This window comes from Podarcis erhardii (assembly GCF_964252035.2).
Source record: "Podarcis erhardii genome assembly, chromosome: 4".
Lineage (NCBI taxonomy): Eukaryota > Metazoa > Chordata > Lepidosauria > Squamata > Lacertidae > Podarcis > Podarcis erhardii.
Window position 1 is genome coordinate 3,671,273 of NC_138508.1, and position 13,296 is coordinate 3,684,568.

A 13,296-nucleotide genomic window follows, 5' to 3' on the forward strand; every position below is an offset into this window, starting at 1 on the left:
ACGTGCAGGAGAGAGGAAAGACCCAGAAGAATAGTGTGCAAGGTCTTATAAAAACTTTTGAAATTCCCCTCCTCTAGATCAAGCCCACCCCCAGAAACATCATGCATACATTACAGAAAGGAGGGTCTGAGGGAGGAGTTGGTGGTAACCTGAGTGTCTTGTCACCTGGCTGGTTCCCTTCTCTCCCCCTCCCCATGAGTCACTTCCAGGAGACAAAGGGGAGTTGGCAGTTTCCTGCCCCCAGAGGGAAGATCTGATCATTGTCCTTTGTTCCAGTCCATGCTGAATCCACTCCCATATGCAAGTTCTTTGTGATCTTGATTGTCTTCTGTCTGGGATCATCAGGGTTGGCATGGGCAGGGCTCCTGTGTTATGTGCTGAGACAGTGAAGGGATTATGGCTGACCAGGACTAAGTCACCCCCCTTTGTTAGTTCTTGTCATATGGAGTAAAAATAAAAATGGAACAGTGCAAATCCAATGTATGGTTGATTTTCTATGAATTTATAACAGAAATGTGGCGTATGTAGTGTGTGAGTGTGAAGTTTATACAAACAGAATGATTGGGGTGGGGGGGTTCCTGCTACACCATCAGTAAAAGAAGTTACATACAGCTATTTAAAATATTTAGAAATAATTACAAATGAACCGTTTGCTGAGAATCAGATTAAAATACATGTCCACATTTTAAATATCTGGATGGGCTTGCCTAAACAAACATGTATTTATTTTTGCAGGCACCAAAAAAAAAGAGGGATAAAAAAGAAGTGCAGGCAGGGAGTTCCAAAGTCTACCTGTGTCGCCACACTAAAACTTTGCTTTCTCCCAAGTACAGGTGTTCTACGTAGAACCAGTAACTGTGCCAGTTTTCTCAAAGCAGCTGAGTTGGGGATACATGGGGGAAGGCAATCTGATCAGAAGCTGTTAAGAGCTTTGTAGTCCACCATAGGATGAGTGGGACCGGGACAATGGCCCGCCTAGCCCTAGAAACGTGGCTTTAGGGAATTTTTTGTAAACCCAACTTTTTTTGTTAAGTACCTTTCATCATCCTCAAGCACCAGCACCAACCAATAGCAGTGTTGTGGTGCAGAGACAGACAGACAAGTCTTTGGGAGCAGCCAGATTTTTATGCGTCAAACAAAAGCACCATGCATTGCCCTAAAAGTGATCCATCTCCAGGCTTGACTACTGTAATTCGCTCTATGCGGAGCTGCCCTTGAAGCTGTCCCAGAAACTCCAGCGGGTGCAGAATGCCGCAGCGAGGCTCCTCACAGGGTCTCTGCCATGGGAGCATATTTGCCCAGTGCTTTTCCAGCTGCACTGGCTCCCGGTGGAGTACAGGGTCAGATTTAAGGTGCTGGTTTTGACCTTTAAAGCCCTTCACGGCCTAGGACCCTCGTACCTACGGGACCGCCTCTCCCGGTATGCCCCACGGAGAGCCTCAAGGTCCATAAATAGCAACACCCTAGTGGTCCTGGGCCCTAAGGAAGTTAGATTGGCTTCAACCAGAGCCAGGGCCTTTTCAACTCTGGCCCCACCTAGTGGAACGCTCTGCCTCATGAGACCAGGGCCCTGCAGGATCTGATTTCTTTCCGCAGGGCCTATAAGACAGAGTTGTTCTGCCTGGCCTTTGGCTTGGAGCCAATTTGATTCCCTCCCTCTCTTTCTTTTTTCCTTTTCTTCTCCTCCTGCGATGAGGCTACTTTTTAATATTTTAATGTTTCAATATTTCCATGTTGTATTTTAATTTTGTTTTTAAGTTGTAATCATTCATCTTGTTTTTATTATTGCTTGTAAGCCGCTCTGAGCCCGGCCTTGGCTGTGGAGGGCGGGGTATAAATAATGAAATTATTATTATTTATTATTATTAAAAGTCCAGGGAACATTAGATGCTTCTAATTTTTCCGATGAAGTGTTTTATTCAGTCTCACCTGCAATCATGTGTGCTGAACACACAGAAACACATACAGATAATGAAATTACTGGGAGTTACAGTCTCCAAATAAAACTCAACACATGCAAGCAAATTGATGGAATAGTACACATGATTTCCCCATCTCCTTTTTAAAAAACATTATTTTTCTTTATCTTCATGGTACAGAAGATAAATATTCAGAAAGCAATAGTTACAACAGTAAACAAAAAGTAACTTGTCCTGATGGAATTTCAGACTTTCAGCATGTCATTTGTTAAAGTTTCATTTCATTATTCTAAAACAGGCATCCCCAAACTCGGCCCTCCAGATGCTTTGGGACTACAATTCCCAGCATCCCAGACCACTGGTCCCGTTAGCTAGGGATGATGGGAGCTGTAGTCCCAAAACATCTGGAGCGCAGAGTTTGGGGATTCCTGTTCTAAAAGACCACAATACATTTTCCCGTGAGTGTTGGGTGGATTCCTGCAACAGTCTTAACAATTTATATATTTAATAAACATTTGCCACGTGTTATAAAAGGAAGATGGATTGTGTTCCCCCACCTTCTTGATTTCCCCGGGCAAACAAAATTTAAGATACTTAAATTGTAGTGCCCAGAATTGAACACAGTATTCTAGGTGGGGCCTGACCAAGGCAGAATAAATTGGTACTATTCCTGCCCTTGAACTGATTCTGCCTTCTGCCACACTGCAAATGTGATAAGCATCTCCTCAGTTCCTTCATCCAAGTCATTTATAAAGACGTTGAACAACAACGGGCCCAGGACTGAACCCTGCAGCACCCCTCTTGTCACTTTTCCCCAGGATGAGGAGGAACCATGAAGGAGTCCTCTTTGGGTTTGGTCAGTCAAATCCACCTAACAGTTACCTCATTCAGCCAACATTTTACCAGCTTCCTCACATAAATATCACGGGCGACTATTTCCACAGCAGTCCGCTGATCAACAAACTTTCTAACTCCATCCAAAAAGAAAAAAGAAAAAGAGAGATTTCTCTGGCTTGACGAGTTTTTGAGAAAGCCATGTTTTCAACTTGTGTATGTTTATGTTCTGAAACACCGAGAAATCAGATAAAGGGCACATAATTTTTTTAAATGATGATAATAATAAGGATATTGACAAGCCGAAACATATGCAAATGAAGGCGATCAAGATGGTCTTGCTTTATTTATGCATTTATTTAATTTCTATAGCGCCCTATACCTGGGGTACCAACTTGAATAAAATATAGAAGGGGTTTAGTAAGCCCCTCCTCGCATAATCAATACATGATGTGGGGCATGCATGCCATTTGGATGGCAATGCCTATCAACTGGGGGGGTGCCCCCCTCAAATATTTTATGAAGGGGCAAAGACCCATCATCCTCTAAAAGTTGGCTCCTGTTCCCTGCTGTTGCATTCTGAAGACAAAGGACGGACTGGACCCTGATTAATACAACAGACACGAGGCTTGACCAGCAAGACCCTGGGAGAAAGTGTGCCTTCCACTTCCTGGCCCAGGTCGTTTTTATTAAAAAAAGAACTTTAACACAGCGTTTGTAAGAACCAATCAGATTTCCTCTGAGCATTTCAAAAAATCCTCACGTGGGGACAAAGTCAGATCAGAGGAAGCCTCATAACTACAAAGAACTATTTGCTATTTGAGCATGCATACAGGCTAAATAAACAGGAACCAAGGAGGAATTAACAAACCCCGGTGGTAATAAACCCAGCAGTAAAAGGAAAGACATCCATGTGAACTCTGTTCCTGGCCCTAAGATCTACCTAAAGATTAACAGAAGCTACATCAAAGCTACCTCCCTATTTTTATGTACCCAGGAGGCCTGCTAAGCAACTGGTCTGTGTTAGAATGCTTTACACGTGACTGACAGACATAGAGAAAATGGGGCAGAGATGCAGAGGCTTGTGGGATCGATCAGAAATCAAGTCAATGACCCAAACCCAGTCAAAGTGATGCTTTCACCATTGACACAGTAGCTTGCTTCATTTTTCATAATTCCTCATAGCAATCCCACATGACCAGACACCTACACCCACAGTTCTCAGAATGGTTTCAACATAAAATCACAATATGAAAACACAAAACACAAAACCTGTAACCCCCCACCGCCCCTGGCAAACAAAAGTTGAGATTCTTAAATTGTGGTACCCAGAATTGAACACAGTATTCTATGTCGGGCCAGACCAAGGCAGAAGAAAGTGGTACTATTCCTGCCCTTGATCTGATTCTGCCTTCTGCCACAATGGCCTCCGCTCCCCGTTTGGTGTCGTCTGCAAATGGGATGAGCATCCCCTCAGTTCCTTCATCCAAGACATTTATAAAGACGTTGAACAACAATGGGCCCAGGACAGAACCCTGCAGCACCCCTCTTGTCACTTTGCCCCAGGATGATGAGGAACCATGGAGGAGTCCTCTTTGGGTTTGGTCAGTCAAATCCACCTAACAGTTACCTCATTCAGCCCACATTTTACCAGCTTCCTCACATAAATGTCGCAGGGGACTTTGTCAAAAGCCTTACTGAAATTGAGATGCAGTATTTTCACAGCAGTCCCCTGATCAACAAAGTTTGTAACTGCACCCAAAAAAAAGAAATGAAAAAGAGAGATTTATCGGGCTTAACTTGTTTTTGAGAAAGCCCTGCTTTCAACCTGTCTGTTTATGTTGTGAAGCACCATGAAATCCTCAGATGATAGGCATATAATTTTTTTTAAATGATGATAATAAGAAGGATATTGTCAAGCTGGAACATGTGCAGATGAAGGCGATCAAGATGGTGTTATTATATTTATTTCATTTCTATAGCGCCCTATAGCAGGGGTGCCAACTTGAATAAAATATAGGAGGGGTTTAGTAAGCCCCGCCTCAGTTAAACAGTCAGAGGATGTGGTGCAAGCATGCCATTTGAATGGCTGTTCCTATGAACTGGGGGGGGTGGCCCCCTCAAATATCTTTTTGGGGGGCAAAGACCCCTCAGACTCTAAGAGCTGGCTCCCATTCCCTACACTCACAGGTCACAGGACAGTTAAAACATAAAATCACACAATGAAAACACAAAACACACAGCCCAAAACCTGTAACCCCCACCTCCCCACCACATTTAAAAGGGCATTAGATGTCAATCAGCCAAAGGACTGGTTAAAGAGATGAGTTTTTCCCTGGCGCTGAAAGCTGTATAATGACGGGTTTTGGGAACTTTGTATGAATTCTCTGATGGGAAGTGAGAGAGGAGCTCTGATTGAAGCTCTTTCCACATTCCACACACTGATAGGGTTTCTCCCCTGTATGAATTCTCTGATGGGAAGTGAGAGTGGAGCTCCGACTGAAGCTCTTTCCACATTCCACACACTGATAGGGTTTCTCCCCTGTATGAATTCTCTGATGGGAAGTGAGATTGGAGCTCTGACTAAAGCTCTTTCCACATTCCACACACTGATAGGGTTTCTCCCCTGTATGAATTCTTTGATGGAAAGTGAGGCTGACGCTCTGACTGAAGGTCTTTTCACATTCCACGCACTGATAGGGTTTCTCCCCAGTATGAATTCTCTGATGGCGAGTGAGACTGCTGCTGTGACTGAAGCTCTTTCCACAATCCACACAATGATAGGGTTTCTCCCCTGTATGAATTATTTGATGGAAACTGAGAGAGGAGCTCCTACTGAAGCTCTTTCCACATTCCACACACTGATAGGGTTTCTCCCCTGTATGAATTCTCTGATGGTAAGTGAGAGTGGAGCTATCAGTGAAGCTCTTTCCGCATTCCACACACTGATAGGGTTTCTCCCCTGTATGAATTCTGTGATGGGAAGTGAGTTTTGAGCTATTCCTGAAGCTCTTTCCACATTCCACACACTCATAGGGTTTCTCCCCTGTATGAATTCTTTGATGGGAAGTGAGAGAGGAGTTTTCAGTGAAGCTCTTTCCACATTCCACACACTGATAGGGTTTCTCCCCTGTATGAATTCTGTGATGGGAAGTGAGTTTTGAGCTATTCCTGAAGCTCTTTCCACATTCCACACACTCATAGGGTTTCTCCCCTGTATGAATTCTTTGATGGGAAGTGAGAGAGGAGTTTTCAGTGAAGCTCTTTCCACATTCCACGCACTGATAGGGTTTCTCCCCTGTATGAATTCTTTGATGGGAAGTGAGAGAGGAGTTTTCAGTGAAGCTCTTTCCACATTCCACGCACTGATAGGGTTTCTCCCCTGTATGAATTCTTTGATGGGAAGTGAGATTGTGGCTGTGAGTGAAGCTCTTTCCACATTCCCCACACTGAAAGGGCTTCTCCCCTGTATGAATTCTTTGATGGGAAGTGAGTTTTGAGCTATTCCTGAAGCTCTTTCCACATTCCACGCACTGATAGGGTTTCTCCCCTGTATGAATTCTTTGATGGGAAGTGAGATTGTCGCTGTGAGTGAAGCTCTTTCCACATTCCACACACTGATAGGGTTTCCCCCCTGTATGAATTCTTTGATGGGAAGTGAGATTGACCTTTTGACTGAATCTCTTTCCACATTCCATGCACTGATAGGGTTTCTTCCCAATGGGATTTCTTTGATGGGAAGTGGAAAAGGAACTTTCCCCACATTCAAGATATTTATTCAGCTTCTCCATTGTGGGGATTTTGTCGTGGTCACCCATGTTGTTAATTTCCAGTCCATCTCTATCTATAATGAAGAGAAATGCATAAGCACCTCAGGGAGAAATTAAGGAAGAATACTTGTTAACTCTGGTAATAGAGGAATAACACAAGTGGGTTAGATGGATGGTTTTCTGAAGGGTTGGGTGCATTAATTAACGGGGATCAACCAACATCCATAGGGGAACCTGTGATTCGATAAGCCTGGCTCTTCTCTTGAATCGATTTTGTTTGGCTCCATCATGGCATCCCTCCGTTTCCAAAGTCAGTCTTCTCTTTGGACAACCAAAGACTGACGGGAGGAAAAACAAAAACTGAAAACCTGACAGAAGCTACTTCAACTTCCCTAACAACTCTGAAGTTTACAGTTAAAAGGGCCTGGGGAGTTCAGACCAGGCTGCTGCTTGTTTAATAAGCTGCAACGGAAGAACATTCACAGAAAAAACAGTAATTTACTATTCAAGGGGTTTTTTGGGGGGTGGGGCGAATACTGTAATATCCAGTGTTGTAGGGGGCGCTGCTGAGGTCTGAGAAAATATATGAGGTTCGTCACATATGGAGTTTTGAATTTAAAAACTGATATTATGATTCCATTAGGAGCCTTACCAAGAGAGGCCATGATCCCAGAATTCTCCTCCATGACGTCCTTATGCAGAGCTCTCTGGTCAGGATCCAGCAACGCCCACTCCTCATCCGTGAAAAAAACAGCAACATCTTCAAAGCACACTGGACCCTGAAATAAGAAGGGAAATGTCCTACTCCGAGACAACACTGTTGTTCACCACTCCTTGAGCTAGGACATTGTTCCACCCCTTGGCCTCTGTCCCCACAATGCAGCTTCCCCTGACCTGATCTGGTTCCACAGCCGCTGCTTCCATTCTGTCCCCATTCAGAGATGGTTGAAGAGGTCTAGCCAGTATCACTGTGTCACCTGCAAGAGAAAAAAGGTAAGGGGGAGGCCCAGAGTGCCTTCTTGTCTCGCAGGTAAATCAGTGCATCTCAAACTACACAGGGGCCTTTGAGAAAGTCTCGCCTGCTGAGTGCATTTGGATATTTGGGTGCATTAGAGATGTTATGTGTGAAAAAATATATCTTCCCTCCTCTGATGAGTTGGAAAACCAACAGAATGAGACCAAACAGAGAAACACCACCTTCCTCCTTACCCAGTGGCCTCTCTCTGGTGTTCAGCGGAGGCCTCTCTGCCTCAGAAGAAATCTGGTCCAATTCTGCAAAGAGATCCTTTCCCTGAAAAAGAAACAAGGATTCAAAAGAGAGAATGGGGAGAACGATTTAAAAATGAATAAAAACAAAAAAATTCCTTCCAGTAGCACCTTAAAGACCAACTAAGTCAGTTCTTGGTATGAGCTTTCGTGTGCATGCACACTTCTTCAGATACACTGAAACAGAAGTTTCCAGACCCTTCTATATAGTGAGAAGGTGGGGAGGGGTATTACTCAGAAGGGTGGTGGGAATGGGTGATTGGCAGATAGCTGTGATGAGCCTGTTGACGACTCTTAACGACTGCAATAGGTCTTACAGGAAAAAGCAAGGGGTGAAAAGGTGAAAAATGGCTTTGTCATGTATAATGAGATAAGAATCCAAGGTCTTTGTTCAGACCAGGTCTCTCCATGGTTTTAAGTTTGGTGATAAGTTGCAATTCAGCAGCTTCTCTTTCCAGTCTATTTCTGAAATTCCTTTGTAGTAAAACAGCTACTTTGAGATCTTGTATAGAATGTCCTGGGAGATTGAAGTGTTCTCCTACTGGTTTCTCTGTCTTGTGATTCCTGATGTCCGATTTATGTCCGTTTATTCTTTGGCGTAAGGTCTGGCCTGTTTGTCCAATATAGAGAGCTGAAGGACACTGTTGGCATTTGATGGCATACACAATGTTAGACGATGAGCAATTAAATAGTCCCGAGATGGTATGTGTGATGTTGTTGGGGCCAGTAATGGTGTTGTCCGGGTGTATGTGGCAGCAAAGTTGGCATCTGGGTTTATTGCAGGCTCTGGTGCCAGTGTCCGTGTTAGGCCTGGTTGTAGTATTATTGTGGGTTAGGAGTTGTTTAAGATTGGGTGGCTGTGTGTAGGCAATGAAAGGTCTTCCTCCCAGAGCTTGAGAAAGAGAACTGTCATTGGACAAACAGGCCAGACCTTACGCCAAAGAATAAACGGACATAAATCGGACATCAGGAATCACAAGACAGAGAAACCAGCGGTATAAACTTTAATTTCTTTCTGTAAATGCAGGCATTTAATGTACACTTTCTTCCCCCCCACTCCTGCCTGTGGAGGAGAGGTCCCGATCTCTTTAATGGTGGATTGCTTATCCAACAACAAAGTCTTCAAAAGTTACATCTTAACAGTCCTTTGCTTTGATCTTACTGCAGAGCGGAAAGGCAGACTTCCTTTTTAATCCTTTTCCATCTCGGTGCCAAGATTCTTTAAATTTAACTTCCAATTAATCTTTAAGCCTTTATCCTACTCACGAATAGTAGTTTCTTTTAGCTCCAATTCTCGGGAAGAAATCAGCACTCTCCGCTAATGGCGACGCGGCTTCACTCCGCAGGCTGGGTAAAACGACTCTCAGCACTGCGCCACTCACCTGCTGCTGTTCCGTAGCCTTTAAAAAGGCTCCTTCACAGTTTTGGGGGGGCGCAAAGGTGCCCACCGAGTCTCCGGTTCACAGGCTTCGCGCCTGTGATTTTTTAGGGTCCCCGCTTCGCCGTGGCTGCAGGACCCGAACCCGCGGAGCAGATCTCCCTCGGGAGCTCTGAGGGAAATCCGCCATTAAGCGATGGCGCTAACCGGAAGTCCAGCAATGGATTGAAAAAGATATCACAGGAAAGCAAAAGAGTCTTAAACCAGGAAATAACAGAACAAGAAATAGAAGGTGCCATTCAAAACATGGCATTGGGCAAATCTCCAGGACCGGATGGACTGACTTCCAGATACTAAAAGGTTTTGAAGGATTGGTTATTACAACCTTTGAAGGAAGTTTGTAATGAAATTTTGGAGGGGAAAAGGGCACCAGATACGTGGAAAGAGGCTTATATTACACTCATACCAAAGACAGAGACTGAGAAGACTCAACTTAAAAACTACCGCCCCATTTCGCTTTTAAATGTGGATTACAAAATTTTTGCTGACATTTTAGCAAAGAGATTGAAAATAGTATTGATGGAGGAGATTCATAGAGATCAAGCGGGCTTTCTCCCGAGAAGACATTTGTCAGACAATGTAAGGAACATAATTGATATTTTGGAAAAGTTGGAAGTGAATATAAATACTAAAGAAGTTCTGATATTTGTGGTTGCTGAGAAAGCCTTTGACAATATTTCTTGGAGTTTCATGATGAAGAACCTCCGGGGGATGGGGGTAGGCCAAGGGTTTGAAAATGGTATAGGTGCAATATACTCTGAACAAAAAGCAAAGTTGATTGTAAATAATGTGGTTACGGAAGAATTTAAGATAGAAAAAGGGACACGTCAGGGATGCCCAATCTCTCCATTACTTTTTATATCAGTCCTGGAGGTTTTGCAGAACATGATCAGAAGGGACCAGTTGGTTAAAGGAGTGCAGGTTGGAGCCAAACAGTACAAATTGAGAGCATTTGCAGATGACTTGGTACTTACACTACAAGAGCCTGAATCTAGTACGAAGAGGGTTTTAGAATTAATTCAAGAGTTTGGTCAAGTGGCAGGATTTAAATTAAATAAATTAAAGACTAAGGTATTGGAGAAAAACTTAACATCCTTTGAAAAAGAGAGGTTTCAGAATGTGACAGGATTAACTGTGGTTAAGAAAGTGAAGTATTTGGGGATAAATATGACAGCAAAAATGTGAACTTATTTAAAGACAATTATGAGAAATCTTGGACAGAAGTGAAAAAAGACTTAGAAATTTGGTCAAATCTGAAGCTTTCCCTGTTTGGTCGAATAGCGGTTATAAAGATGAATGTATTGCCTAGAATGTTGTTTCTGTTTCAAACATTGCAAATAGTGGACAAGATGGACTGTTTCAAGAAGTGGCAGAAAGACATTTCGAAATTTGTCTGGCAGGGCAGGAAACCCAGAATTAAATTTAAGATTTTAACTGATGCAAAAGAAAGGGGGGGATTTGCCCTGCCAGACTTTAAACTGTATTATGAATCAGCAGCTTTCTGCTGGTTGAAGGACTGGCTACTTCTTGAGAACACAGACATTTTGGATTTAGAAGGTTTTAACAACACTTTTGGGTGGCATGCATATTTGTGGTATGACAAGGTTAAAGCTCATAAAGGCTTTAAAAATCATATTGTCAGAAAAGCATTATATAATGTCTGGACTAGATACAAAGATTTGTTGGCAAATAAAACTCCAAGGTGGTTGTCGCCAATGGAGGCAAAAGCTGTTAAAAAGCTTAATATGGAGCCTAAATGGCCGAGATATTGGGAAATTTTGGAACAAGAAGGGGACAGATTGAAATTGCAGAGTTTTGAGAAACTAAAAGGAAAAGTGAGAGATTGGCTTCATTACTATCAAATAATGGAGGTTTTTAAGATGGACAGGAAAATTGGCTTCCAGGTGGAAAAATCAAAATTGGAGACTGAATTGTTAGAATCCAGTACTAAAAATCTGTCAAAAATGTATAATTTGCTGTTGAAATGGAATACACAAGATGAAACGGTTAAATCAGCAATGATTAAGTGGGCACAGGATATTGGTCATAACATTATGTTTGCTGACTGGGAAAAGTTGTGGACCACCGGGATGAAATTTACGGCATGTAATGCCCTAAGAGAAAATATTATGAAAATGATTTATAGGTGGTACATGACTCCAGTCTAGCTTGCAAAAAATTATAACCTGCCTGATAATAAATGTTGGAAATGTAAAGAAAATGAAGGTACATTCTTTCACCTCTGGTGGACGTGCCCAAAGATTAAGGCATTCTGGGAAATGATTTATAATGAATTGAAAAAGGTATTTAAATATACCTTCCTGAAGAAGCCAGAGGCCTTTCTTTTGGGTATTGTCGGCGAAGTGGTGCCAAAGAAGGATAGAACATTCTTTATGTATGCTACAACAGCAGCAAGAATACTCATCACAAAGTAGTGGAAGACACAAGACCTACCCACCTTGGAAGAATGGCAGATGAAGGTGATGGACTACATGGGATTGGCAGAGATGACGAGCAGAATCCGAAACCAGGGAAGAGAAACAGCGGAAGAAGATTGTAAAAAATTTAAGGACTATTTAAAGAAATACTGCAAAATTAATGAATGTTAGAATGACGCTGGATTAGAAAATATGTGGTTATAAGCGGTAATGGATAAGTTAAAAAGAAAAAGAAAGGTTAAAATTAAGTGAAAAATAAGGGAAGGATTTGCTGAAGAGTAATTTAGAAATTGGAATACAGAAAGGGGAGGTAAGAGGAAGTCGGGGAAGTAAGTTATAAGAAAATAAGGGTTGAAATTATAGTTGTTTTTTATACTTTTTGTTTGTCATTTTTATTGTATTGTTCTGTTTTGTCTTTGTTGTTATAAAAAACTTTTGAAACTTTAATAAAAAAATTATAAAAAAAGGAAAATGTGATGAAAATGATATATAGATGGTATGTAACACCAGTAAAATCAGCAAAAAATTATAAAGTAAGTAATAAATGTTGGAAGTGTAAAGAAAAAGAAGGAACATTTTACCATATGTGGTGGGAGTGTAAAAAAGTGAAATGCTTTTGGGAAAGGATATATAATGAGTTACCAAAGATGTTGAAATATACATTTGTTAAGAAACCAGAAGCATTTCTATTAGGAATAATAGGAAATGAAATTAATAAGAAAGAATGGAAGTTATTTTTATCCGCAGTAACGGCAGCAAGAATACTAATGGCCCAAAAATGGAAACAAGAAGAATTACCTATGATTGAAAAATGGAGAATGAAATTAATGGAATACGCAGAACTTGATAAATTAACAGGAAGGATCCGGAACCGACGAGACCAGAGATTCACTGAAGACTGGATTAAATTTACAGATTATATGAAAACTATATGTGATGGCCAGATCACATTTGTAACCTTTCAGGAAGCTCTGTGAGAATGTATGGTAGAAATATTGTTTAAAAAATAAGGTAAATTAAGATATTATTGTAGTGCAATATTAAATTAAGAAATGTGCAAGAAGTGATCAAGACGGAGAATTATCAGACATGTTGATGGAAGTAAAAAAAAAAAGGCGAAAGATTTATACGATCCGAGGTGAAACTTTTGGAACAAGAAGGAGACAAATTGAAACTGCAGAGTTTTGAAAAATTAAAAAACAAAGTGAGAGATTGGCTTCATTACTATCAGATAATGGAGGCATATAATTTGGATAAGAAAATTGGCTTCCAGGTGGAAAAGTCAAAATTAGAAACAGAACTGTTAGAACCCAAAACTAAGAATTTGTCAAAAATGTATAACTTGCTGTTGAAATGGAATACTCAGGATGAAACGGTGAAATCAGTTATGATTAAATGGGCACAGGATGTTGGACATAACATTATGTTTGCTGACTGGGAACAGTTGTGGACCACAGGTATGAAATTTACGGCATGTAATGCCTTAAGAGAGAATATTATGAAAATGATATACAGGTGGTACATAACACCAGTCAAGCTTGCAAAAATCTACCATTTGCCCGATAATAAGTGCTGGAAATGTAAAGAAACTGAGGGTACATTCTTTCACCTTTGGTGGACGTGCCCTAGGA

At 41.6% G+C, this 13,296-nt stretch overlaps 2 protein-coding genes and 1 long non-coding RNA gene across 4 annotated transcripts in view; 1 reads left to right on the forward strand and 2 right to left on the reverse strand.

The window, feature by feature from the left end:
* Positions 1-13,296, forward strand: part of LOC309341394 — a 184,469-nt gene that overhangs the window by 170,329 nt on the left and 844 nt on the right. Inside the window, exon 2 of the long non-coding RNA XR_014156296.1 lies at positions 12,176-12,780. This is a non-coding gene — a long non-coding RNA (uncharacterized lncRNA). The remainder of the gene's footprint in view (positions 1-12,175; positions 12,781-13,296) is intronic.
* LOC309340605 (zinc finger and SCAN domain-containing protein 12-like) overlaps positions 1-13,296 on the reverse strand; it is a gene marked incomplete at its 3' end in the record, with an annotated part of 77,158 nt that overhangs the window by 35,904 nt on the left and 27,958 nt on the right. The gene's annotated exons all lie outside the window — the stretch shown is intronic.
* LOC309340985 (uncharacterized protein) overlaps positions 4,766-13,296 on the reverse strand; it is a 129,957-nt gene continuing 121,426 nt past the window's right edge. Inside the window, exons 2-5 of one of the 2 annotated variants that reach the window (XM_081860346.1) lie at positions 7,733-7,814; positions 7,418-7,500; positions 7,176-7,302; positions 4,768-6,597 (exon numbers count right to left, since the gene is read on the reverse strand). In XM_081860346.1, coding sequence (XP_081716472.1) covers positions 5,069-6,597; positions 7,176-7,302; positions 7,418-7,500; positions 7,733-7,814 — 1,821 coding nt within the window. In that variant the 3' untranslated portion in view covers positions 4,768-5,068. Of the gene's footprint in view, positions 6,598-7,175; positions 7,303-7,417; positions 7,501-7,732; positions 7,815-13,296 lie in introns of both variants that reach the window. The other variant, XM_081860347.1, reaches the window with a different exon arrangement.